Raw genomic sequence first — 27947 nt, 5'->3', positions numbered from 1 at the left:
ATGGCAGAGTTCCCGTCCAAAGTGAACACGAGAACCAGCAGCCCGGCTCAGGGAGGCGGCGCCGTGGTGTCGACACTGAGCCCCGACTTGGGGTTCGTGCGCTCCAGCCTCGGTGCGCTCATGCTCCTGCAGTTGGTGAGCGCGCTCGCGGGGCCTGGGCCCCGGGACCGGGTTAGGGTGGTGGTGTAGAGGGGTCCCGGCCGGGCCTGGAGGGATCGGGGATCCGGAGCTACCCTTTATCTTTGCTCCCCGCACACCTCCAACCTAGGCTCACACGCGCCCCAGTGCGCCTTGCCTTCCTCTGGGGGTGCTTGTAGGACGGGCGCTCCAGAGATCTCCTTGGTACCCTCTCACCACGAGACGCCCTAGTTGCCGTCTCTTAGAGCACACGCAAGCTGTACCAATGTCAGAGTGCCTATCACTAGCGCCCCATCATTCCGTCCCCTCTGGTCACCAAGAGGTCATCCACAGAAGCGCTCATAAACGCCACAATCACTGCGCGCGACTGTTTCTCCCGGACTCTGGCTCGCCCTTTGCCAGGAATATGCCCTCAGCTCTCCAGCACCCAGCCTGAGGCAGTCCGATCTCAGCTGATCCTCTGCCGAGCTCCGAGCTGCCCCCGGTGGCTGGCGCCCCAAAACACTCCTCGTCTAAACAAGCGGGCACATTTGGAGGCAACACAGACACTTCAGCGGGCCCTACGGCCCCTGCGAGGGAGCCCGACCCATCTAGCTTCCACTGGGTAACCTGCCGCTTTCCAGCCGGTTTGGCCCCTGGGGGTCAAGATACCACGCCCAGCGTTGGGGGAGGGTTTGGTGGGAAGGCAGAGGCAGGAATCCTGTATCTAATACCTTCGGTAGACCCCTGCCGAGGCGGATCGATGGCCACATCCCTTTCTGCAGCAGTTTCAGGGTTGGAGGTGTTAGCTTCCCGCCCACCCCTGCTCCGCCCCGCAGTACCCTCTGGTTCCAGTATGGGAGCTGGGTGGCTGCCCTGTGGGAGGGGTTTGTTGCGTTTTCAGGGGACTAGCGGGAAGCTGGACGCGGGTCAAGATCCATTTTCCGTTAGGGCACCTCCTGCTGTCCCACTGCTGGATCCTAGCAACAATGCCAGGGGTCAGCACAGAAGGCAGGGGCCTAGATCAAGCTTCCCTCTTTACCCAGGGGATCACACTTTCTCCTGCACCAGTGCTATCTCTTTCAGTTCAGTTCAGTCGCTCTGTCGTGTCCGACTCTTTGCGACCCCATGGACGGAAGCACCCAGGCTTCCCTGTCCGTAATCAACTCCCTGAGCCTGCTCAAACTCATGTCCATCTAGTCGGTTGGATGGTTGGATGCCATCCAACCATCTCATCCTCTGTCATCCCCTTCTCCTCCTGCCCTCAATCTTTCCCAGCATCAGGGTCTTTTCAAATGAATCAGTTGTTCGCATCAAAGTATTGGAGTTTCAGCTTCAGCATCAGTCTTTCCAACAAATATTCAGGACTGATTTCCTTTAGGATTGACTGGTTGGATCTCCTTGCAGTCCAAGGGACTCTCAAGAGTCTTCTCCAACACCACAATTTAAAAGCATCAATTCTTGGGCGCTCAGCTTTCTTTATGGGCCAACTCTCACATCCATACACGACTACAGGAAAAACCATACTGTTGACTAGATGGACCTTTGTCAGCAAATAGTCTCTGCTTTTTAATATGCTGTCTAGGTTGATCATAGCTTTTCTTCCAAGGAGCAAGAGTCTTTTAGTTTCATGGCTGCAGTCACCATCTGCAGTGATTTTGGAGCCCCCCAAAATAAAGTCTGTCATTATTTCCACTGTTTCCCCATCTATTTGCCATGAAGTGATGGGACCAGATGCCATGATCTTTGTTTTCTGAATTTTTTTTTTTTAATGTGAATGTTGAGTTTTAAGCCAAATTTTTCACTCTCCTCTTTCACTTTCACCAAGAGATTCTTTAGTTCTTCTTCGCTTTCTGCCATAAGGGTGGTGTCATCTGCATATCTGAGGTTCTTGATATTTCTCCAGGCAAGCTTGATTCCAGCTTGTGCTTCATCCAGCCAGCATTTAGCATGATGTACTCTGCATAGACGTTAAATGAGGAGGATGACAATATACAGTCTTGACATAATCCTTTCCCAGTTTGGAACCAGTCTGCTGTCCCATTCCAGTTCTAACTGTTATTTCTTGGCCTGGATATGGATTTCTCAAGAGGCAGGCCAGGTGGTCTGGTATTCCCACCTCTTGAAGAATTTTCCAGTTTGTTGTGATCCACATAGACAAAGGCTTTGGTGTTGTCAGTAAAGCAGAAGTAGAGATTTTTCTGAAATTCTTTTGCATTTTCTATAATCCAGCGGATGTTGGCAATTTGATCTCTGGTTCCTCTGCCTTTTCTAAATCCAGCTTGAATATCTGAAAGTTCTTGGTTCACATACTGTTGAAACCTTGCTTGGAGAATTTTCAGTGTTACTGTGCAAGTGTGTGAGATGAGTGCAATTGATCTGTAGTTTGGACATTCTTTGGCACTGCCTTTCTTTGGGATTGGCGTGCAAATTGACCTTTTCCAGTACTATGGCCACTGCTGAGTTTTCCAAATTTGCTGGCATATTGAGTGCAGCACTTTAACATCATTTTCTAGGATTTGAAATTGCTCAGCTGGAATTCTATTACCTCCACTAGTTTTCTTTTTTGTAGTGATGCTTCCTAAGTCCCACTTAACTTTGGACTCCAGGATGTTTAGCTCTAGGTGAGTGATCACACCAACATGGTTATCTGGGTCATAAAGATCTTTTTTGTATAGTTCTTCTATGTATTCTTGCCACCTCTTCTTAATATCTTCTGCTTCTGTTAGGTCCATACCATTTCTGTCTTTTATTATACCCATCTTTGCATGAAAATTTCCCTTGGTAGCTCTAATTTTCTTGTTGAGATCTCTAGTGTTTCCCATTCTGTTCTTTTCCTCTATTTGTTTTCATTGATCACCGAGGAAGGCTTTCTTATCTGTCCTTGCTATTCTTTGGAACTCTGCATTCAGATGGGTATAGCTTTCCTTTTCTTCTTTGCCTTTAGCTTCGCTTCTTTTCTCAGCTATTTGGAAGCCCTCGTCAGACAACCATTTTGCCTTTTTGCATTTTTTTTTCTTGGAGATGGTCTTGATCACTGCCTCCTGTACAATGTCACGAACCTCCATCCATAGTTCTTCAGGCACTCTATCAGATCTAATCCCTTGAATCTATTTGTCACTTCCACTGTATAATCATAAGGGATTTGATTTAGGTCATACCTGAATGGTCTAGTGGTTTTCCTGAAGATGGAGAAGCTCTATACTGTCAGCAAACACAAGACCACAAGACAGGGAGCTGACTGTGGCTGAGATCATGAACTCCTTATTGCTATCTCTTTCAGAATTCCTCAGATCTCCTCCTGTGAGCCTTGTCCCCAACCTCACCCTCAGCTCTCTTGGAGGGGCTTGTAGGTGTTTGTCCCCACCCCAGGAAAATATGTGGAATTGGAATCTCAGTCACTACAGCCCAGAAATCTGCATTTTAAACTCCTCTGAGTTGTCTGGCAGATTCTCTGGGAAGGGAGAGGGAGGGGCAGAGGTTCCCCCAAATTTAAATCTGCTGGTAGGAAGGGCCTATCTGGAGCGATGCTGAGTGCTAGGCTTCTGCCTGCTTGTGAAGGGAGCAGTTGCCAAGCATGAAGGAAGTCCCCAACCCAAGGGTGTGAAAGCGCAGAGGAGAGAGAGAATCAGTTCTGAGGTCAGGAAGGCTTTTGACATTGCCCTTTGGGCTTTCCTTGCAGCTTAGCCGGTAAAGAACATGCTGGGTTTGATCCCTGGGTTGGAAAGATCCCTTGGAGAAGGGAAAGGCTACCCACTCCAGTATTCTGGCCTGTATAGTCCATGGGTTCCCAAAGAGTTGGACACAACTGAGCGACTTTCACTTCACTTCACTGATATCTGAGGCAGAAGTAGGGAAAGGGTGCTAAAAGGGCAGGCGATCATGCAGGCCAAGGCTTGGGGCTGGGGAAGTGGAAGAGAAGTGGGGAGCAGGCTTCCCTGGTGACTCAGATGGTAAAGAATCCACCTGCAATGCTGGAGATCCAGGTTCAACCCCTGGGTCAGGAAGATCTCCTGGAGAAGGCAATGGCAACCCACTTCAGTATTCTTGCCCAGGAGATCCCATGGACAGAGGAGCTCTATGGGCTACAGTCCATAGGGTTGCAAATAGTCAGACAATGACTGAGTGATTGAACACACATACACAGGTGGGGAGAGTAGCCAGCAGGTTGATTTAGCCGGTGGAGGGGAGGAAGAAGTTTTCCTCTACCCGTTGAGTTCTTCTGGCTGGTCTAAGAGTTAAACTGACATGAAAGAGATGAACATGAGAAAAATCAAACAAGGTTTAATGCTATGTACACATGGGAGAGACCCAGGAAAACTGAGGAACTCAAAAAATGGCCAAAGCCCTCCGCTTAAATCCCATCTTCAGAAAAAGAGGATGTTGAGGATGTGAGGTCAGTTACAGGATGTGACTGGGAAAAGCACAAGGAACAAGGGTAAGGTTGTGGCGCAAGTTTAAGTCACTGCTTTTTCCATGGATGTGTTTCTAGAGATTTGGTCAACCTCCTCTCCCTGGTACTGTGAGGGAGACATCCTTATAAATGTAACTATTTCTTACAAAAGGGTAGGGAGCCTTGGTTCTCAGCTATTCCCTTGCCTGCTTTTCTTAGCATATAACCAGCTTAAAATTGATATGCCAGAAAGATGAGTTTGGGGATGGTAAATTTTGCTCCCCTACACCGGAGTTGAAGCACTTGTTTCCGGGTGGCCAGAAGCCGAGGGAGATAAGTGATGACGGTTTTCTGTTTGCATACTTAGGGGGTTTGGAACCGCAGGGGCCTCTAAGCTGGGCTGAGGATGAGGAGGCCATGGGGTGGGTCCCCCACGGTTCACTCTTGGTAGACAGGACCTGAGCATCAGCCCCTTTTGCATTTGAACAATGAGACTTGGAATAAGGGGAACTAGAGGAGGGTCCTGCTGTGTCTGCAAGAACTGAAGTAGCTTCCGCTGGAGGAGGCTTGTGTCCCTTGATTTGGGGGTCCCTGTGGGCTTAGCAGCCCGGTCCTGAGCATCTGGGTCCCATCACACACAGATGTAGACAGAGGTGTTGATGGAATGTAGGACTGCCCAGAGAGCTGTAGGGGAGCTTGGCACTTAGACTCCAGGGACTGGCTGTGAGTGGGATGGCCTTCCTTTGCCCTCCCTGCAGTGTTTTTGGAGCCCAGGGTGGGAGGATGAGAGTCTCCCATTGGAGTGCTGAAGACCTGCACTTTTTCGTGACTTCACCAATTGGCTTGTGGGAGAAGCTGCTTCCTGAACTGTTTCTCCGGCAATGGACAGTTCCATGGGGTCTGAGACAAAGGGGGCTCCACTCAATAGGCACCATGTCTGCTGGGCAGCCAGTGTGGCTCCCACCACTCAGATGCCAACTAGGCTTCAGGCTCTTTGCTAAGAGCTTCATATTCTTGTATATTCCTCCACTTTACAGGTGAGGAAACTGAGGCCCAGAGGTCAGTTCTTGGCCCAAGAGCACATAGAGTGTTAGAGCTGGGATTGAAGCCCCCAGTGGCCTGACTTTTCTGATCTGCACTTTGTTATCACACTCAGCTGGGCTCCTCCCCAGCTGGACACTGGGTGTGGTGCTGTTGTGGGAGCAAAGACCCTAGGTCCAGTGCCTGGTCTCTGGAGCTCTTGGTCTCTGAGGGAGGTGCTCAAAGGATGAGCTTCCTATGGAGGGATTAGGTGGGCTGCCTGGAGGAGGCAGTACATGGGAAGGTATCAGACATCCGTGTTTCCCAAGACATGGTGAAGGGTTCCAGATGTGGGAGGAGGAAGAGGGGCTGGGTGGGAAGGCCCCAGCTTCTTGAGAAGGAGATGTGTTCTTTGTTTAGTATTAAATGTGTCCTGAAGAACCAGCCTCAGTGTTCACTGATTGTCACTTCCCCCACTCCATCTAGCTCCAGAAATAATATGAAATGGGATATGATATTAAGTCACATATGACAGAAGAGTTAAAGTAATATATTTTTTAAAGTTGGTAGTATGTGTGTGTGTGTGTGTGTGTGTGTGTGTGTGTGGAGATGGGGTAGGGGCTGACTTAAAGAGAGCTGGGAAAAATCTAGACTCTGTCACAAATTTAAGGCTGTTGATTCTTTGTTGAGTTTCCTAGCAGCCTAGGCAAAAAGGGAAGCAGGAATTTATACAGATAGCATCTAAAGAGAAAGAAAAATAAAATAAAAAAGGAAGCAGGCATGCCTGGTCTAGAGATAACTCTTGGTCTTAAAAACCGGGAACCTTTGATGCTGCAGATCTTTGTGTGGCTAGTTGGTGGTGGAACTTTGTGGAAGCTGTGGTTAACTTGGCTGATCCCAGAGACTTATATAGAGTAAGTATAAAGTGAAGCGCACATTTCTTCTTCTTGTTATTTTTTTTAATCTTCCTCCAGCCCAGGGGAGAAAGGTGATCTCCTGGGTTTGCATGCATGTATGCTAAATTGCTTCAGCTGTGTTTAACTTTTTGCAACCCTATGAACTGTAGCCCGCCAGGCTCCTCTGTCTATGGGATTCTCCAGGCAAGAGTCCTGGAGTGGGTTACAATTTCCTCCTACGATCTTCCCGACCCAGCAGTCGAACCCATGTCTTTTATGTCTCCCGCATTGGCAGTCAGGTTCTTTATCGCTGATGCCACCTGGGAAGCCCCACGTGGGTTTACTGATGAAGGAACAGACTTAGCGAGGTTGAGGAACTTGTACAAGGACACATGGGGTAGAGCGGCCAAACTGTGATTTGCACTCAGATCTGAGAATCCAAAGCTTGGCTCTAGCTGTGCTTCCTTTTGTTTTGTTTTTGGGATTTTGTTTTGTTTTTGTTTTTGGTGGGAAATGGGGTGCCTTGGAGGGGAAGAAGAGGAAATTCAGCATGGGAAACTCATCTGAGGCCAGGGCCACAGGGAAGTCTTCCTGATAGAAATGGGCTCTGAAAGGTTTATTATGTGAAAGGGGTAGTAAGAAGGAAGTACAGAGCACATGAACCTTGGAGTATCTCATATAAAGACCCAGCAGTCAGAAGGCTTGGGACAGAGAAGCCCTATGAATGGTCTGTGACAGTAGAGCCATTTGTGTTTAGAAGCGTCTCTCCTATCCTTGGGGCTTCCCCAGCGGCTCAGCAGTAAAGAATCCACCTGCAATGCAAAGATGCAGGAGATGTGGGTTCGATCCCTGGGTCGGCCAGGTCCCCTGGAGGAGGAAATGGCAATCCTCTCCAATATTCTTGCCCAGAGAATCCCATGGACAGAAGGGCCTGGTGGGCTACAGTTCACAGGGTCGCGAAGAATGGGACATGATGACTGAGTGACTGAACACACACACAATTCCCAGTTAACAGGGGAACAAACAGATTGGAAGCTTCACTTGCCACTTGATCACAGTGATCCGTGGGCGGTCGTGAGAGGACTGGTGGAAGCAGAGAAGCTTGGTTTCAAATCCTGGCTCTGTGATCTTGGACAAGTTCCCCAATACCCCAGTTTCCGTGTCTGTGAAATGGTGATGGTGAGATTGTGGGGAAGGTGGAAGCTGATGCCTGCAGAGGGCTTAGCACAGTGTGTGTGAGAATGAAGGGAAATTATTAGGATTCACAGGGTCATAGAAATCCAGGACTCTTACGCTTGCTCCCAAAGGTCCCCGGGTGTCTCCTCAGCAAGAGCTTGTATGCTCCCAGGGACAGGGAGCTCAGTCTCTCTAAAGGGTGCCTGCTGCACCCTTGTGCGCCTGGGACGGTGAGAAAGTCCTTCCTCTCAGTAATCCTGGATCTCTCTCCAGCCCCACAAGGCATGGCAGCTCCTCTCCAGGTTGGAGGCAGGACAGGACCTGAAAGTCAGCTCTTCAGCCTGGTGAGACAATGCTGTTGAGGTCTGAGAGGTGCGAGCAGAGGTTGGCCATGTTGGGATCGCAGTGTTGGGGACTCACAGGGTTTCCTTAGCCTTGAGTTTTGTGGGGCCCATCTCCCTAGGGCAGCGTTCCTGCTGCTGCCTGCTCCCCACCTTCCTCCGTGCTCTGCTGTAGGGAGCACAGCCGTGCCTGTACCGTTAGCTCCGCCTACACACCCCACTTGTGGCTGGGGGATTCTCGAATGTTTGGAGTCAATTTGTAATTATATAACCAATATATGGACACGTTGATCCCTAGGTTGGGAAGATCCCCTGGAGAAGGGAAAGGCTACCCACTCCAGTATTCTGGCCTAGAGAATTCTATGGATTGTATAGTCCATGGATCCGCAAAGCGTTAGACACAACTGAATGACTTTCACTTCACTTTATTTTTTTATTCTTTGTTTTTTTAAAACTTTTAATTCTGTTTGGGGTGTAGCCAATTAACAATGTTGTGATAGTTTCAGGTGAACAGCAAAGGGACTCAGCCGTACATATACATTCCATTCTCCCCCAAAGTCCCCTCCCATCCAGGCTGCCACATAATATTGATATAGCATAACAGTACTATGCAGTAGATTCTTGTTGGTTATCCATTTTATATGTAGCACTGTGTAAATGTTGATGGGCTTTTTTTTTTTTAATGCTTTTATTCTTTTAAAAATATATACAGATATATAGCAAAAACACTTCAGCAGTCCAAAGGGCTATTAATGAATACCAAGGGTTATCAATGAATATATAATCTCTCATCCGGGTTGGGTCACTGTCCACACCCCTATCCCTGGCCCTCGCCGGAGGCATTATGGGTGTGACATTCCAGGGCGAGTCAGTGGGTTATTTACACAAAACATAGGTAGCCCCACCGCACCTGTGCCTTTCCAGTCTTTCCCTCCTGGCAATATACCTAGGGATGTCCTGTATCATTGCACAGAGAACTACGTATGTCTTTCTTTTTTAATCCTTTCTTTTCTTAATTTCTTTAATAGATAATATATTTACAACAGTCCAGAATAAAATAGAATGGGAAAGAGCACCATGAGCAATCTCTGTCCCCTCTGGATAGAGTTGACCGCCCCCATGCCCACTCTGTTCTATTTCCTGTGTATACCCCAACCTCTCCCCGCTTTACCCCAGGGATATCCTCTAACCAGGTGGCACAGTGGTAAAGCATCTGCCAGCCACTGCAGGAGACTTGGATTCGATCCCTGGAGAAGGAAATGGCAACCCACTCCAGTACTCTTGCCTGGAAAATCCCATGGACGGAGGGGTGTAGTAGGCTACAGTCCATGGGGTCACAAAGAGTCGGACACGACTGAGCGACTTCACTTCTCTCCCTCCCTATAACCCTTACAAGTTCTGACTCTTTATTGCCAACTTATAACTAGACCAACTCCAGCTCATCCTCAACACCATTGAGGACATCTTTGTGCCATTTCTTTGCAACAACTTTTGGGCACTACAACCATTTGGGAGACTATCTTGGAAGGGATGGGATCTAAAATTCTAAGTGTAAATCTTGACCAAATTGTGTATTGGATTTTAACTTAACAGTAAAATTTTGGATAGGATAGGAATTAGAGACATTATCTCAATTTGGGTCTGAAATGGGTCAGGCAGCATCAGTCCCAACCAATACTCCCCTGGGTCTTATCCTCCAAGATTGGGAAAGATTCAGACTACTGGGATTAAAAACAAGGAATCTTGTTATGGTATGTAATCATATTTGGCCACGACATGAGCTAGGAAGCCAAAAAAAGTGAAAAAAGGGAAAGTGAAGTCGCTCAGTCGTGTCTGACATTTTGCGACTCCATGGACTGTAGCCTAAAAGGCTCCTCCATCCATGGGATTTTCCAGGCAAGAATACTGGAGTGGGTTGCCATTTCCTTCTGCAGGAGATCTTCCCGATGCAGGGATTGAACCCAGGTCTCCCACATTGTAGGCAGACAGTTTACTGTCTGAGCCAGAAGCTAAGAAGAGTGGCCATTAAATGGATCTTGGAGTTATGATACTATAATGCACTTAGATTATATTGTAGAAGGAAATATGTTCAAATTTTCATGGCCTTGTATTTATATAGTGAGACCCAAAAGGAATTTAAGGTGCGTGTAGTTCAAAGGGATAATTCTAGTAAGGAGACAGAAGACATTTTAACTGATCTACCCTATGGAGCCATCCAAAGGTTAAATCCTCTGCAAGGAGGAGCCAGAGCTACTCCTTGCCTACTGGGAGGAACCATTACCTCAGGAACCATTACCTTTTATCCCTATCACCTAGGGATAAAAAGAGGCCCCACCCATATTCAGGAACTTCTTCTTTGTACGCTGAGTTACCCAAGTTCAGTTCAGTTGCTCAGTCATGTTTGACTCTTTGCAACCCCATGGACCGCAGCACGCCAGGCTTCCATGTCCATCACCAACTCCTGGAGCCTTCTCAAACTCAGGTCCATTGAGTCAGTGATGCCATCCAACCATCTCATCCTCTATCTAACCCTGCTTCTCCTGCCTTCAATCTTTCCCAGCATCAGGGTCTTTTCCAGTGAGTCAGTTCTTCATATCAGGTGGCCAAAGTATTGGAGTTTCACCTTCAGCATCAGTCCTTCCAATGAATATTCAGGACTGATCTCCTTTAGGATAGACTGGTTGGATCTCCTTGCAGTCCAAGGAATTCTCAAGAGTCTTCTCCAACACCACAGTTCGAAAGCAACAATTCTTTGGTGCTCAGCCTTCTTTATGGTCTATTTCTCACATCCATACATGACTACTGGAAAAATCATAGCTTTGAGTAGACCTTTGTTGGCAAAGTAATGTCTCTGCCTTTTAGTATGATTGTCATAGATTTTTTTTGTTTGTTTGTCATAGCTTTTCTTCCAAGGAGCAAGAGTCTTTTAGTTTCATGGCTGCAGTCACCATCTGCAGTGATTTTGGAGCCCAATAAAATAGTCTCTCACTGTTTCCATTGTTTCCCCATCTTTGACGTGAAGTGATGGGACCAGATGCCATGATCTTTGTTTTTTTGAATGTTGAGTTTCAGGTCAGATTTTTCACTCTCCTCTTTCACTTTCATCAAGAGGCTTTTTAGTTCCTCTTCACTTTCTGCCATAAGAGTGGCGTCATATGCATATCTGAGGTTATTGATATTTCTCCTGGCAATCTTGATTCCAGCTTGTGCTTCATCCATTCCAGCATTTTGCATAATGGACTCTGCATTTAAGTTGAATAAGCAGGGTGACAATATACAGCCTTGACGTACTCCTTTCCCAATTTGGAACTAGTCCTCTGTCCCATGTCTGGTTCTAAATGTTGTTTCTTGACCTGCATACAGATTTCTCAGGAGGCAGGTAAGGTAGTCTGGTAGTCCCATCTTTTGAAGAATTTTTCACAGTTTATTGTGATCCACACAGTCAAAGGCTTTGGTGTAGTCAATAAAGCAGAAGTAGATATTTTTCTGGAACTCACTTGCTTCTTCTATGATCCAGCAGATGCTGGCAATTTGATCTCTGGTTCCTCTGCCTTTTCTAAATACAGCTTTAACATTTGGAAGTTCTCAGTTCACATACTGTTGAAATCTCGCTTGAAGAATTTTGAGCATTACTTTGCTAGTATGTGAGATGAGTGCCATTGTGCGGTAGTTTGAACATTCTTTGGCATTGCCTTTCTTTGGGATTGGAATGAAAACTGACCTTTTCAGCTAGCACTGTCAATGATATAAGTTACCAACCAATGCCCTTACAGTGTTGCCTCTGAGAGAAGTTTCTGATGGAAATTGAGGAACAATATGTGTCTATGTACCTTTCTCAATGTCTGATCTAAGTGTGGCAGAGGACAAGCTGAGAGGTTTTTCTGAGGATCCTGAACTCTTTACAAAAGAATTTACCCTATTAGTAAGATCTTTTGATCTCACCTGGGGGTACTTAACAGATTTTACTATCCCTTTGCTGCACCGCCAAGGAAAAGCAGGATATAATACTGGCAGCCAGAGCCCATACAGACCAATTGGCAGCCCAAGCCAACAGGGCCATGCAGTGCACTGGGTGGGGAATGATGCTGTCCCCGAGGCAAATCTGCAATGCAATCACCAGCTGATTCTATTGATAATAGATAGATGGGACCATATGATTAACTGTTTAATAGAGATTATGAAGAAAGTTACAGTAAAACCTGTTAATTATGAAAAAGGTCCAACTGGGATAGGATGAAAAACCTGCAGTCTTCTAAAGGAGATTAGTGGAAGCTTTTAGGAGGGATACCTAAGCTTTAAGGAGTATATCCCTCCTCCTCTGAGGGATGGGCCCTTTTGGCTATGCATTTCATAGCCCAGTCTGCCCCAGACATCAGGCATAAAATTCAGAAAGCAACTGCTGGTCCTCAGACTCCAATGAATGATTTGTTCCAATTGGCTTATTTGGTTTTCAATAATGGGGATATGGTTAAAAAGACTGAATGCACCCAGAGAAGTATGCAAGAGACCCAAATGATTGCAATGGCTTGGTCTGCTCAAAGACCACCAACTAGGAGGCTGTCCTTGCTTGGCCAATCTGGTCCTGGTAGACCACGAGGCCCATGGGTACACATACAAGGCCAGTGTAGCCTCTGTGGACAAAAGGGGCACTGGAGGAAGCACTGCGGTTGATGTGTCCTTTGCAAGTAGCCAGGCATTGGCAGAGGGAATGCCCCAGACACCAGACAGCAGAGGCCCCTCAACCATTGATGGTTTTGCAATCAGAAGACCGATGGGACCCACGGCCAAAAATGGCTCTGCCTAAAGATACCATCTACATAACTAATGTCAAGCCTCGGGTGATCATTGATGTGGCTTGGTAGAATTTCTTATAGACACGGGTGCAACCTTCTCAGTCTTAGCCCAAAGGATTGGAAACCTTAGCTTACATACCAACAAATAAAACACAGGCAGTTTTGAAAGTCCTAGGCTTGATAGAGGAAATGCCACAACCTTGTTATAACAAGGGGGAAAATTGGGCTAAAAATAGGGGGTTAATAAGTCAAAGGGGATGATGTATGTTAGATGAAAATACTGTGATTCCACAAACTCAGCAATGGAAAATAATCAAGGTTTTATATGAAACTACCCACTATGGATGTGAAAGTGAAGTGAAAGTGAAGTCGCTCAGTCCTGTCCGACTCTTTGGGACCCCATGGACTATAGCCTACCAGGCTCCTCAGTCCATGGAATTTTCCAGGCAAGAGGACTGGAGTGGGTTGCCATTTCCTTCTCCAGGGGATCTTCCCGACCCAGGGACTGAACCTGGGTCTCCCGAATTGCAGGCAGACGCTTTACTGTCTGAGCCACCAGGGAAGTAAGATGTGAAGCTCTTTGGAATTTACTACAAAGATTGCTTGTGGGTAAAGGAATGAAAATGGTGGTGGCCCAGATTACCAAATCATGTGACACATGTTTACAAAATAACCCTAGAAAAATGCCACCCCTTCTCCATTATTTAGACCCATTCAACACCAAGGAGAACGGGTACATTGATTTTACTCAGATGCCCAAGTCCAGAGGAAACAAATATTTGTTGGTAAAGGTAGACACATTCACTTGGAGAAGCCAATGGCACCCCACTCCAGTACTCTTGCCTGGAAAGTCCCAGGGACAGAGGAGCCTGGTGGGCTGCAGTCCATGGGGTTGCTAAGAGTTGGACACGACTGAGCGACTTCACTTTCACTTTTCACTCTGATGCATTGGAGAAGGAAATGGCAACCCACTCCAGTGTTCTTGCCTGAAGAATCCCAGGGATGGCGGAGCCTGGTGGGCTGCCGTCTATGGGGTCACACAGAGTCGGACACGACTGAAGCGACTTAGCAGCAGCAGACACATTCACTAAATGGCTAGAGAACTTTCCCACATGGACAGAAAGAGTAACAAAGAATTTGATTAAAAAGATACTCCCACCTTTCAGATTACCTCAATATATACAAAATGATAATGAACCTCTCCCAGGTTTAGGAATTATTTTGGTAAAATGGTTTGGGTTCTCAAGATCATGACTAAAATTCTGAAATAGAAACTAGGAGGTTTCTGTGTTTGTGTGTTCATATGTGTCTATATGTGTGTTCTAGATGTATAATATTGCCAAAAGTTAATTCACAAAAGAGCTCTACTTAATTGACTTAAAGGAAATTAAATGCTCATATAAATACTCAAAAATACAAAATAGTCCGGCGAGAATTTAATTTCAGTCTCATGTTACCTGAAAAATACTCAGGACAAAACTGATATCTGGTGATTGAAAAGTGAAAGACTGAAAATTTGAAAATGGTTTAAGCTTTCTGGTGTGATTAATATAGGCAAAGAGTTACACATGATCAGGATTTTCTAAGACTCAATTAAATTTAGTTGGGTAAATGGATTTTGTTAGGAATGGGTTTGATTTCTCCCTCCAAAGTAGTCTTGAAATGCTTCTTTTGACAAACAGATTGAGATGAGTTTCTTTGCCTATAAGTGATTTGTATTTGCTTTTGAGATCTTTAGGGAAAAAAACCTTTAGGTAGGGAAAAAGTATTGTCTCCTAGTGACTTATGATCTTATCTAACTGAAACTAACTTTGGGATGTTTTAGAGGGCTCCTGTGTTATCTCAAAGAGAAATATTTAACTAGGGTTATTTGGTATGTTGTGTTAAATGTGATCATTTGTAATTTTGGTTATCCAACTTTATCGTACACTGTAATCAGATGTTTGACCATGCCTTTCGAGTCTTTTGTCATTTATACATATTTATGTACCCTGGTGCTGGTTCAAAAAATGCTTCATCAACCAGAAGATACATAGGAAGGCTAAGGAACCAGTTACAGCAGTTGTACACCAAGATGGCTCTGTAGGGATTTCAGCCCATGTAGACTAAAACAAGGAGCCTCCCTTGTCCCTGGGGCCCCTAGATCGGGTATCCAGAATTACGGAAGATGAACCTTCCCTTCTGCTTCCCAAACTGGGTTTTGGCTGGGTTGGTGTCCCAGCCACATGGGTTCAAGTCCCAAGCTGGGTTTTGGCTGGGTTTGAGTTCCAGCACATGGGTTCAAGTCCCAGTCTGGTAAATGGTTTCACCCCAACCCTATTCCCAGCAGGCAGAGAGGCCAGGTCTCATGGGGCTAATGAAGTGCCTGTGATCCCAGCAGCCAGCTCTCTCTGGAGGGCCAATGGCAGGGACCAGCCTAGGGTGCTGAAAACATTGCTTCTGTCATCCCCTCAGGGTTCAAGGACTGCCCCTGCCCCTTCTCTGCTCCCACCTCCAGGGCACTCCCAATTAGTCTCCAGGGAGAGTCCCTACCTTCTGGGATTTGGAATTCTGTTCCCCACTGGGCATCTCTCTATCTGCTGAGTCACAGAACTGGCCCCACCATTAACTGTGCATAATCTTGGGTGAAGTTCATCTTTTCCAAGTGACTTGGTTTCCCCATCTGTGAAATGGGCCATGTGCTTTATGTAAAGAGCTGGGCTTCCTGGGAGTGAAGCACTGGGGCAGCGTGGGGAGAGGGGTTGGAGTTGAGTTGCACTTGACCTGGGCTTTCAGGGGGCCTGAGGCCTTCCTGGGATAGCTCTGTGTGGCTATTAGAGTCTTTGCGCTGGGGAAAAGGCACAGATTGGCCTTCTGGGGAGACCAGGAGACCCCAGTGGAGGGAGGGGAGGAGGGTAGGAAGGCAGGCAGGTAGGATGTAAATTTCTGGAACCTCACTGAGGGGCTGTGTTGCTGCTGCCTCTGGGAGCCAGGGAAGGCCTTGGCGATGCCTCAGGGGGCCCCCACCTGCCTCCACATGCCTGGGGCTGTCTGTGGAGGGGACCTGCTTAGTCTCTGGCCCCAGAGTGCTGTTTGAGGTTCAGGTTGGAAAGGTTTTTCTAGAACCCCGAGAGAGACCCCAGAGGAAGATGGTGGCAGTAGGCTCCTTGACATTCAGTCTGCACGCAGGGGCTGGAGGTCCCCGTTAGGGGGGTCTGGGGGTGGCAGGGCTGTGAGGGTAGGGGTGTAGAGGTCTCTTTCATCTTTAATTCTGTAACTCAGGACTCAGGAATAAGAAGCACTGTGATAAAGGCTCTGTTTGGAAAGCCTTGGAGGTGACCCAGGCCCTGAGTCAGTGTTCCCCTCCTCCCCCTCCTCCTTGGCAACCCAGGCTGGGAGCTGCATGCTTGTGGGTGGGGACCTTGGCTGCCTGGCTCTCTCCCCGCACCCCACACTCCCTGAAGCCTATAACAGTGCCTGGCACAGAGCAGGCCCTTGGGGGAGAGTTTGTTCAGTGACTCGATGTGGTAACTCACGTGCCTGCTTTTCAGGTGACAAAAGGGAGGTTTGGCAGAGTTAGATACCAGCCCAGACCCGGTCAGTTGGCCCCAGGCTGGGTTATGAACCTGCCCCGGCGTGGCCTGCAGAGCACACAGTGGGAATTCCAAGGAGCCTATCCCTCTGCAAGGGGAGGAGGGGGGGTGTGGAGTTGTGGCACCCCACCGCCCGGCGCCTCTGTTCCCTGCGCCTTTGTCTCCTGTGACACAATGGGTGGCTTTTTGTCCCCATAAAGTCCCTTTCACCATAGGGAGAAGGGCCAGAGCGGGGGTGGAGGCCGGGCCGGGCCAGGCCAAGTTCTGAGTGTCCTGAGCTGCCCAGATGTGTCCCTGTGTGGGGAAACCCCTGGAAGGGTTCACGTGGTCCCCTGGACCTCAGTTTTCTGGAAGGTGTAGTGGGGAGAAGGGAGTCCTGGGGGCTGTTGAATGGGCCCCACCCTCACATTGTTTCCAAAATATTTTGTTTCATTACCAATGTTTAAAAAACTGAAGATTTCATGTAGAAATTTGGATTTCTAATATCTCTTTAAAAATTAGAACTTCTTCAGATTTCCCTGGTGGTCCAGAGGTTAAGGATCTGTGTTTCCACTGTAGGGGGCACGGGTTTGATCCCTGGTTGGGGAACTACGATCCAGCATGCTGTGTGGTGGGTGCAATAAAAAAAAAAAAGTTCTGGCTATCCCAGACCTGCATTCCCCCAGACATCAGCTGGTTGCTCTCAGCTCCACAGACCTCCCCTGGCCCACCTTAGTCTTTTCTGTGACCTGCCTGTCTTGGTAGCTGCTGAGTTTGAAACCACAGTGTTAGCTCTGGGGCACAATGTCCCACCTCGTGCCACCCCACCCCCCCAACTCTGGGGTTTACTCCCTCTAAGCCCCAGGCTGTCTAACAGCCTTCCTAGCCACTCACAACCTCTGCAACTGTTCACTTTTTCCTTTATTTTCCCTGCATGACATACCTATGAGGTAGTTGAAGGAAGGGGGATCCCTTCCAGGGCCCAAGAGTGGGCTCTTGTCTAACCCTCGGAAGTGAATTGTCCGAGGAGACACACGTGTTGACAAAGCAAGGGACTTTATTGTGAAGGGGCGCCTGAAAGGAGAGCAGGAGGGTAAGGGAACCCAGAACTGCTCTGCCACGAGGCTTGCAGTCTCGGGTTTGATGGCGATGGGGTTCGTTTCTAGGCCAGTTCGTCGTCTCTGGCCAGTCACTCTTGATTCAGGGTCCTTTCTGGTGGTGCAGGCACTGCTCAGCCGAGACGCGTGCCAGCGAGGAAGATTCTGGGAGGTGACATCTCCTTTTGACCTTTCCCAAGTGCTTCTGGTTAGTGGTGGCGTGTTAGTCCTGTCTTCCTTACCAGGACCTCCTGTTGTAAAATAACTCACGCACATGGTTACTATGGTGCCTGACCAGTGCCACGGGCAGAGTTCCTCACGCTGGCCCCCAGCATCCAGCGTGAGGAACTCCACCCATGGCAGACCAGGGTGGTTGGTTTCAGTTGGTATGTTTCCTCTAACAAGGTGACCAGCATTGGGGTACATTCCCAACCTTCTTATGTGTCAGATGAAAAAACAAGCCAAAAAGGTTAGATGACTCTATGATGAACCTAGACAGCGTATTAAAAAGCAGAGCATTCACTTTGCCAACAAAGGTCTATATAGTCAAAGTCAAAGCTATGGTTTTTTCAGTAGTCATGTACAGCTGTGAGAGATGGACCATAAAGAAGGCCGAGTGCCAAAGAATTGATGCTTTCGAACTGGGGTATCGGAGAAGACTCTTGAGAGTCCGTTGGACTGCAAGGAGATCAAATCAATCAATCCTAAGGGAAATTAACCCTGAATATTCATTGGAAGCTCCAATACTGTGGCCACCTGAGGTGAAGAGCCAACTCACTGGAAGAGATCCTGATGCTGGGAAAGATAGAGGGCAGGAGGGGGCAAAGGATGAGATGTTTGGATGGTATCACTGCCTCAATGTGCATAAGTTTGAGCAAACTCTGGAAGATAGTGAAGGACAGGGAAGCCTGGCACACTGCAGTCCATGGGGTCACAGAGAGTCAGACACGACTTGGTGACTGAACAACAATAAGGCCACTCTCAGCCCAGAGAGTGGAGAGTATTAAAAGGAGAGTTGAGTGACCATCTTGGGGCAGGAGTGGAGTTAGCGAGTGCTCCTGGGATTGGTAGAGTCCCTTCAGTCAGTACGAGGGAGGAGAGGCTGTGGGTACCCCTGGAGGAGGCCTGAATTGAGGAGTGTCAGGGCTCAGACCGAGAGGAGCCTTGGAGAACGCTGAGCAGACCTCCCTGCTTCTGCTGCACAGAGGGGAAGACTGAGGTCTAAACGGGTGAAGGTTCTGCCCTGGGGCCCTTAGCCTGTGAAGAGAGGAGGGAGTGTAGCTGCAGGAGGAGTCCTAGGGTGGGGTTGGGTTGCATTCTGCTCCCCTTCACCTCCACACCTCCACCACCTTAGGATAAGCCCAGCTGCCTTATCTGAAAGGTGGGCGGGGCTGCACTGATGGATGGGGTGAGGAGGTGACCCTTATCTGCCAGGAACTATGCTTGGTGCTTAAGGTTAAATACCTTCATCTCTCCAAGCCTCACACCCCTAGGAACTGCACATGCTGGTCCTACCCCGTCTACTGCAGGAAACCAGGCACAGGGAATGGGCTGGAAAGCCCAGGTTCTAACCCCTCGAAGTGATAATGACATTAGGGCATGTACTGAGTGTCGAGACTGTGTTGGGTGTTGGTCTGAGTGCCTTTCCTACATTGCTTCATTTACATCTACCCTTGTAAGGTGGGCACATTTTGAAGATGAGCACACGGAGGTACAGAGAGGCTCAGCAACTTGCTGGAGGTCACACAGCTCGTAAGCTAGCAGGGCCAGAGCTCAAACCCAGGGAGTCAATAGACCAACTTTTCATCAGTTAATGCCAACATCTCCCAGTTAAATCAGATCATAACAGCCATTCACAGCCTCAAAGAGTAGCGAAGAAAGATGTGTTCGTTTCCTAGGGCTGCCATAACAAATTCCCACGAACTAGGTCACTTAAAAAACAACAGAAATTTATTGTCTCACAGTATTAGAAGTTCAAAGTCAAGGTGCTGGCAAGGTTGGTTCCGTTGGGAGGCCCTGAAGGAGAGTCTGTCCCATGCTTCTGGCCAGGAATCTTTTGTTTTCCTTGGCTTGGAGACATATCACTCTGATCTCTGCCCCCGTCTTCACATGGCGCTCTCTCTGTGTGTGTCTCTATGTCCAGTTTCCCTCTTATAAGAACCTCAGCCCATGGATTGCTCCCCCACAACTGATTACCCCCCACCAAATGCCTCATGGTCAGGCATTTGTGACTAATCCCTTTCCTCTCTGACTCAGCAGGTGCTTTTAACAAAAATCTCTGTTATCCAGTTGAGAAAAAAATTTTTGGAAGCTCGAACGTCCTGGAGCATGTGTGAATGTGACCTTTTTGACAGTGTTAGTCGCTCAGTCATGTCCGACTCTGCAACCCCATGGACTGTAGCCCACCAGGCTCCTCTGTCCATGGAATTCTCCAGGCAAGAATACTGAAATGGGTTGCCATTTCCTTCTCCAGGGGATCTTCCCGACCCAGGGATTGAACTTCCGTCTCCTGCAGATTATTTATCGTCTGAGCCACCAGGGGAATTGTCGTTTAAAGACAAAATCCCTCATCTGAAATCTTTAGGTTTTCAAGAAGGAAAGGGTTTTTTTTTTTTTCCCTTCAGGATTTCCAGGCAGTTCTCTTGGTTCATCTGCAGGGGGTGCCTGAGGAGGCATGGCAGGGGCCTCAGAGTTTGGAGGGGCCAAGGGGTGAGGTTTCATTCTGTGCATGTTTGTATGTGTGTGTATGTCTGTGTGTCAGTCTTTGAAGAGTAAGACACACAGGTGTATGTGTCAACATGGGGTCAGAGGTGCATGGGGTCAGAGGTGCATAGGGACAGAGGTGCATGGGGGCAAGAGTCAGGGACCTCGAGAGTTTGTTACAGCACCGAGTTCTGCTCTTCCTCACCTGGCTCCTTCCTTTTGCCAACTTCCCCCCCACCCCCACCCCCTGCTCTCATGTCCTAGTGAGATCTTTCTTGACCTTCTTATCCCTTCTCAGCTGAATTTTTCCCCATAACACGTTTCCTGTGCTCCCCTCGTGTACTAGGCTTTTATCTGACTCCCCTACCCCCAACCCAGCTGTAGAGTGAGAGCTCCAGGAGAGCAGGGCTTCCCGTGTTTACCACTCACACAGTGGCAAGTGCTCAACAGATGTTTGGCTTACTTATCTGGCAGCACCAAGTCTTAGTCACAGCATGCAGGATCTTCAGTTGTGACATGGGGCCTCTTGGTTGTGCCTTGTGGGATCTGGTTCCCTGACCCGGGATCGAACCTGGGCTCCCTGCATTGCAGCGTACGGTCTTAGCCACTGGACCACCCGGGAAGTCCCACCACAGATACTTGTTGAATGAGTAAACCCAGAGGGAGGCACACGGTGGGGCCTGTGCTCAGAGCGGGGGTGTCAGAATTGCACGAGGACCTGTACGAAGCCCAGCGGGCAGGTGGCAGAGTCAGGGCTGTCTGCCTTGCCCTCTGGCTACTGCTTCCCTGCTTCCCCTGCACGGCGGGGTTTATTGTTCTGGACTGGACTGTAAGACAAGTCTTCTGGCCTCTTCCAGCTGGACTGTGGGTCCGCAGCAGGTGGGAGGGTCCAGCGGCTCCTGCACATTCTAGAGATGAGGCCTGGGCCCAGCTTCCCATGCCTAGCAGAGGGTCAGCACATGCGGGGTTGCCCTATCCTGGACTGGGGTGCTCCGGCAGATTCTTGGGGCTGGGGGTGAGGGGACGGGAAAAACCAGTCTGTCAGGTTCAGATGGACCTTCCTTGTTGGAGAGCAGAAACCGAGGCAGCTCCCTGGGCACAGGGCCAGGGAGGCAAGGCCGGAGGGATGCCAGATATTCTCACTGCTTATTCCAGCAGCTTTGTCTCCCAGAGGCTGCGCTTGCTGATCTGGAAATCAGGGCTGAGCAGGAGGGAGAGGCAGAGACCAGGGAGCAGGGATGCCAGCTGGGCCTCGCCCCTCGGAGCCAGCCCAAGTGTCCTCATTTTTTGTACATCACTAAGTAACTTAGTAGACCAGGTTTCAGAGAAGGGTTGATCTGGGTTCAAGTCCTGCCCTACCCTGTCCTTGACTCATGGGTGACTACAGATGACCATGGGCACATTTTCCTCTGAGCTCCTGTTTGAAAAATGGGGCTAATAAAAAAGCTTAATGAGAGGGTTATGGGAAAATCAGTGAAATAAAAGGGAAGGTGCTCACCTGAGGCTTGGCACATTACGAGCCAGAGGGCATTAGGTGGTTACTTGTGACCAAGCCCATGAGTGATAACACCACCAATTGATAAGTGTACATTAACGTAAACCCAAATCATTCCCTTCATGATTTTTAATTCACTGCATTTTCTAACTTCCTTTCAGATAGTTGTAACCAGGCAACACGATGGCATGGAGGCCCATAAGGACCCTGCTTTAAAGCAAGGAGATAATTAGGGACATCCCTGGAAGTCCAGTGGTTAGGGTTCCACACTCCCACTGCGGGGGCACGGGTTTGATCCTGCACGCCCAGTAGCATGGCCAAATAAAAAGACAAGGAGATAACTGTCTGCCCCTGGAAGGGTCCTGTGCCTTGCTGCTTTGGGGGTGTCTGTTCTTTTGAGCAGTGACTCCCCTGGGTCTGGGGGCTCTTGGCCCCCCTGATGTGTCTGTTTCAGGCAGTGTCTGTCCGAAGGATGAGTGGTAAAAGCTTGGGGGTCTGGGCTGAGACACCCTGACTCTGGGTCCTCATGGATAAGGACTCCCCTCCAGTGGTGTGACTGCCCACAAGGCCCTGCTCCCTGTCCCACCTTCCTCACCACACACTGGGCCCTGTGGGCCACCCAGTCTATTGGTGGTGGCTGAAGGAGAGCACTAGAGGCTGGAGGTGGGGCAGGAAGGCTGGCAGGGTGCAGTAGCCAGGTGGGCAACCCTGGGAACTCACCCCTCCCCCCCAGGAGAGGAAGAGGGGCAGGTGCAAAAACCTGGAGAGAAGGGGGAGAGGGTGCCTTCCTGAGTCTCTCACTCCCACCCCTGGGTGGAGGGAGGCAAGGCTGGGAGCATATTTATCGACTCAGGCCTGCTTCCTCCTATAACACACAGCACCTGTGCCGGAAGGGTGTCTGGCCCCTATTTCTTGGATAAGGAAGCTGAGGCCGGTTAGCGCCTGGGCATGTGTTTACTGAGCAGGTACTCTGTGCTCGGCACTGCAGGGCACTGGAGACGCAGTGATGCCCAAAACCCAGGGGCCTGGGTTCTAGCGGGTGGACTAGAGATGCCCTGGGGAGCCGCACAGAGGCGGGGACACTTGCCTGGTGTCCCACCACACAGGCAGGGTGAAAGCCCAGCAGCTGACTGGAAAGCCCAGGGCTCTACCTCTCATTTCCAGTGGTGGGGGGAAAGGAAAGCTGTCAAAGGGGCTCCTGGACTCTGGGCCTCAGCTAGGGTCACCCCTGCCCTGCCCCACACGTGGAGGGGGACTGATACAGAAACTTCCCTTTTGGTCCTTGGCACGGGACCCTCTCTGAGGGCTTTCCTGGTGGCTCAGATGGTATAGAATCCACCTGCAATGTGGGAGACCTGGGTTCGATCCCTGGGTTGGGAAGATCCCCTGGAGAAGGGAATGGCTGCCCACACCAGTATTCTCCAGTATTCCTGGAGAATCCCATGGACAGAGGAGTCTGGCGGGCTACAGTGCATGGGGTCTCAGAGAGTCGTATATGACTGAATGCCTTTCACTTTAGGGGACCCTTTCTGGCTGCTCTGGGGTGAGTGACAGCTCTCCCTTGTCTGGGAAGCTGGGGAAATTTTTGTCCTTCAAACCAGCAGGCAGAGGTGGGTTTTGCTTCTGAGCAAGTTAGGTACCCCTCTGCCAAGTTCCCCAGGATGCCCTTGAGGTGGGTCAGCCGACCTGCCTGTGTAGAATTCCCTGCGGGACGGTATCCTCAGCTGGGAATAGTTCCTTTATATACATGAACCCTCATGGGCGCTGACCTTATAGAGTAAGTGTGCTCTTCATACTCACACGACCAGTGCTGTGAACACAGCACAGAGTGGCTGTGAGTTGCCCCAGCGTCACACAGCTGGCAAGAGGAGTGGGTTTTAAATCAGGCGGTCGGCTCTGGAGGCCGTGGAGTTAGCTACTCTGCACACGCTGGGATGTTGGGGCCCACCTTGCCACGTACAAATGGCGAGCTAGTCCCTTGGCTTCTCCGAGGCCCAGTTTCACCTGAAAGGCAGGGATGGTAGCACCTGTATGGCGCAGTTAGGCGAGTCGGAGAAGGCTGGGTGGAGGGGGCTTGGTGGGGCTCCAGGCAGATGTCACTGTACCTCCAGGCCTCTGTGATTGTGTCCCTGCCTCAGGGATGTGCTGGTGACTTCATCTTTCTTTCAGTAGCTTTTCCTAAGCCCCTGGCCGAGCTTGGGTCCTGTCCTGGGTGCCAGCATGCACTTATGAATGAGCCAGTCATGTTCTTGGGGAACTGGACGTGCCCGGGAGACCACCCTCTCCAGGGCTGCAGGGGTCTCACTCTGGAGGCAGCCGAGTGGATGGCAGTGCTGCTGTGGCTTCCGGTCTGGGGAAGGAAACAGAATTTGTTTTGGGTCGGTGGTGCCTGAGGGGCCATGTAAGCCCAGAAGAGGGCTCTGGAGCCCAGACTGGAGGAGTATGGAAGGTTCCCTGGAGCACGTACCATTTCAGCTGGGGTCTGAAGGAGGTAAGTTACCAGGCAAGGGCTTTGTATGCATGTGGTAAAAGCCAAAAAAACATTTCTCCTGCAGGGGGCGCGCCAGGGCGAAGGCCTGGAAACCTCTGCTCTGTGGCCTCCGGCCTGAGCGCTGGGGACTCTGGGAGACTCTGGCTCCGTCTCATCCCCTCCAGGTGCTGGGGCTGCTGGTGTGGGCCCTGATTGCTGACACTCCGTACCACCTGTATCCATCTTACGGCTGGGTGATGTTCGTCGCTGTCTTCCTCTGGCTGGTGACAATCATCTTCTTTGTCCTCTACCTGTTTCAGCTGCACCTGAAGCTGTATATGGTGCCCTGGCCGCTGGTGGTGAGTCTGGATAGGAGCCCTTGGGGTGGCTCCTCTGCCTCTGGGCCGGCTGTGACAATGTGACCTTCCCTGAGTGAGATGTGGTGGCTGGGGGTTGACTGAAGTCCTCGTTGGCCTGTAGAACTGAGTCGGGGCGCGGGAAGGAGGATGAATGGTTTGGGTGTCCAGTTTTTCTGAGCGCTGAGAGCTTTGAATCCAGGATGACTCAGGCTTGACTTTCTCCCACGGAGGGAGTACAAGTGAGGTGCTGTTTGAGATCTTGAAAATATTTTTCCTTTTTGGGGGGTGGGCAGTTGGGATTTGATTCTGTGGGTGCTGTGGCTCTGGCTGGGCCCAGACTGGCAGCCCTGGGCCTGCAGGCTGGGGTGAGCTGGCAGGAGTCACCGAGGCTGGGCCTGGTGTGTGCAGGATGGGCTGGGTGCAGGGTGAGGCCCCCGCAGCCTGGCAGAGGGTGGTGTCCTCAGTTTGCCTAGGTCAGTCTCCTTAGAACACAGAGCTGAGAGTGTCCATAGGAAGTACCCTGGCCAGACACAGAGAAAGCTGCTGGGGCTTTTTTTTCCTCCAGCCCGGAAAACCCCTGCAGCTGGGGTCTGAGGCTTTCAGCGAGCAGAGAGGCGAGAGAGGCACATGATTGTCAGACAAGCAAGGCTGGGACTAGGCAGCATTGTTTGCAATTCAATGACTTTTGAAGCTGAGGAAACGTGAGTCATCCTCAAGACAGACCGGGTTTGTTAGATCTTGACATCACTGGTAGGAGCCAGGTGGTGTTTGCAGTGGGCACTGGGCTGGGAGGGAAGATCCTGGGGTGACGAGGGGGTGGCCTGACTTCCTGGACAGGGTCCAGCCCCTGCCCCGTGTCCTAGGAGCCTTGAAGAAAGACATCTCCGGAGATGGAGGGGCCTTGGTGTCTCTTAGCACTGCTGTGGGGCTCCAGTCGCAGCTGCTGATGGGAGAGGCTCCTTTCCCAGGCCATGATGGCAGGGCAGTGCCTCACACTCCTAGATCAGGTGAAATTAGGATTGCCAAATCGGGCTTTTCTGGGATGGGGACTGCAAGCCGCCTTTGGGGCCCAGGCAAGAGGCCCTAAAGAAAAGACATACGAGTGAAGTAGGTCAGGAGGGGTTCTGGAGAACTTGTCTGTCCATAGGAAGCCGCCTCGACTCAGCTCTAACTGTTGTTAGTGGGAATGCAGGTGCCAAATCTTGATGTTTTAAGATTGAAAGTTTTATATGAAATCTAATTTTAGAATGTTGGTAATTGTTTTTTAAAAATGTGAGATAAACCAAACATGCCTAAGGGCCATCAGTTTGCTGTCTGGCTGGGCTAAGAGATCTGCTAAGAACTGACTTCAGGGACCAAGCACTGGGGAAATGGGACCTGGGACTGGTTGTTAGCCCAGGGCCCTTCCTTGGCAGCCAGCTGAGGGTCTTTACCGTGGCATTTGACGTGGGGCCTAGAGCCTAGGATGTGGCCAGAAGGCAGAAATAGGTTCCTCCCACTGGGGGCAGAGGTAGGGATGTGAGGGCCCCCCAGCACCCACCCTTCTGCCACACCCCTGGGGTCAGCCTCAGAGCCAAGCCCTCAGGGGCCACGGGAAGGGCCAGGCTTGGCCGGGAGCCACCGCGGAGGAGCAGGCCCTTCAGCTGGAGCACTGAGACAGGCTCGGTTTGGCCTCTTGCCATCAGGAGTGAGTTTTAACATATGGAACTGTTGATGTTCCAGCCAGATCACTTTAGGCCCCCACCATCTCTCAGCCATAAACTATGTTTATGTTCTCTGCTCATAGGGCCTCCAGGCTGGCCCTGTGTAGACCTCTGCCTCTGGAGGCCCTTTTAGTGGGAAAAACCCACATGGTCTCCATCCTCCTCCTCAAGCCCCAGTCCCTGTTCTGGCTACTGAAGGGATGTGTCAGTGGGAACAGGAAGTTCCATAGTTACTGTAAAAGCCTCATGTCTTAAGCCTGTTCTTTCCACTCCCCCAACCCCCAGTTAATGGTATTTAACGTGGGTGCCACTGTCCTCTACATCACGGCCTTCATCACCTGCTCTGCTTCGGTTGAGCTGACATCCCTGAAGGGCACTCGGCCGTATAACCAGCGTGCAGCAGCCTCTGTGAGTATAGTTCCCTGGGGCACCCTCGGCAGTTAAAGGGGAGATGGGTCAAAGCGAGGTCTATGCCCCTGGACTCCCGCTGCTCCCTGACCCCAGGCCCAGCACCTGCCACATGCTCAATCACCCTCCAGCTCCCAGTGGACTCACAGGTGTCCATGTTGTTTAGTCACTAAGTCGAGTCCAATTCTTTGCGACCCCGTGGACCACAGTCCGCCAGGTTCTTCTGTCCATGGGATTTCCCAGGCAATAATACTGGAGTGGGTTGCCATTTCCTTCTCCAGGGGATCTTCCCTATCCAGGGATTGAACCCGTGTCTCTTGCCCTGGCAGGTGGATTTTTTACCATTGAGCCACCAGGTGTCCATAATTAACAGCAAAAATTAACAGCAAAACCCCGAGGAACCAGAATGCTTGGGAAATGCTTCAGGTTGGCAAATGAAGCTTGGGCTACCTGTTGAACTTTCCTGTGCCACACTGATCTAGGGTTGTTTGTCTCCTTGGAGAGTCTGTTAGAAGCTCTCTATCATCCACCTTTGAGAAAGGCATGGGCAAACTATCTGGGAGAGTCTCAGGTTCTCCTAGGCAACCCAAACTTGGGCTCCATGTCTGGTAAAGTGTCAGAACCCCACACACCTGGCATGCATCACCCATGAGTGTTCTTCCACTCCGTGTGTGTGTGTGTCTGTGTGTGTGTGTGGACAGGAGGGTCGGGGGGAGAGGGACGGCCAACCCTTTTGACAGACCAGGAAACTGAGGCTCAGAGCGGTGAAGGGACACACCTAGACTGAGCCCTGGGTAGGGCTAGACCAGGACTTGGGCTTCCTCATTCTTCCTGGTGAGGATGGTTTTGAAACCTGTGAACTCAGTCACCAGAAGAGAGACATGGAGATTTCTGGAATGTGAGTTACATAATATTCCTAGGGCAGCTTTTGAATGTTGCCTTTTAAAAAACAAAATCCCGGAGCTGGGTCTAAAGCAGCTCCTACCCCTTTGTCACTCTTAGCATATTGTCCAGTCTTCCCTCTCAGTCTGACACAGCTTGCCTGGGTTAATGCAAAGTTAGCACCCAGAACCTGGTACCCATCAGCCTCAGTCATTAAGTGACTGTACGGGTACCAGGAGTTGGTGTGGCTCATTAGGTTAATTGAGGGGCTCTGGCTTCCCTGTCTGTGCCTGCCCTCTGTGTTTCACTGCTGTGGCCCCCAGCCCCACGTGCCATGCTTCAGACAGACTCACCTCTGTGTCTTCTCTTTCAGTTCTTTTCGTGTTTAGTGATGATTGCCTATGGAGTGAGTGCTTTCCTCAGCTTCCAGGCCTGGCGAGGAGCAGGCAGCAATGCAGCCACCAGTCAGATGGCTGGTGGCTATGCCTAAACCACCTGTGCCATGGGCCACTGTGGGGCTGAAGGCTACAGCCTGCTCCCAGT

General features: G+C 50.0%; 1 protein-coding gene across 1 annotated transcript; it reads left to right on the top strand.

The window, feature by feature from the left end:
* On the top strand, nucleotides 1–27894 carry PLLP (plasmolipin). The gene is made up of 4 exons (XM_052656937.1): nucleotides 1–135; nucleotides 24238–24411; nucleotides 26400–26522; nucleotides 27778–27894. Exons 1-4 carry the CDS (start codon nucleotides 1–3, stop codon nucleotides 27892–27894), a joined length of 549 nt encoding a protein of 182 aa, XP_052512897.1.
* Nucleotides 27895–27947: the final 53 nt, after the last annotated feature.

This window comes from Budorcas taxicolor, chromosome 18 (assembly GCF_023091745.1).
Source record: "Budorcas taxicolor isolate Tak-1 chromosome 18, Takin1.1, whole genome shotgun sequence".
NCBI lineage: Eukaryota > Metazoa > Chordata > Mammalia > Artiodactyla > Bovidae > Budorcas > Budorcas taxicolor.
The sequence above is the reverse complement of the archived record's forward strand: the minus strand, read 5'-3'. Positions and strand labels throughout refer to the sequence as shown.

What these genes read in the sequence shown, in the direction of transcription:
- PLLP (XM_052656937.1), top strand. Translation starts at nt 1, where the DNA reads ATGGCAGAGTTCCCGTCCAAAGTGAACACGAGAACCAGCAGCCCGGCT. An exon ending in CGCTCATGCTCCTGCAGTTG is followed by an intron (nt 136 to 24,237) that starts GTGAGCGCGCTC and finishes CATCCCCTCCAG; the next exon opens with GTGCTGGGGCTGCTGGTGTG. An exon ending in TGGTGCCCTGGCCGCTGGTG is followed by an intron (nt 24,412 to 26,399) that starts GTGAGTCTGGAT and finishes CCCAACCCCCAG; the next exon opens with TTAATGGTATTTAACGTGGG.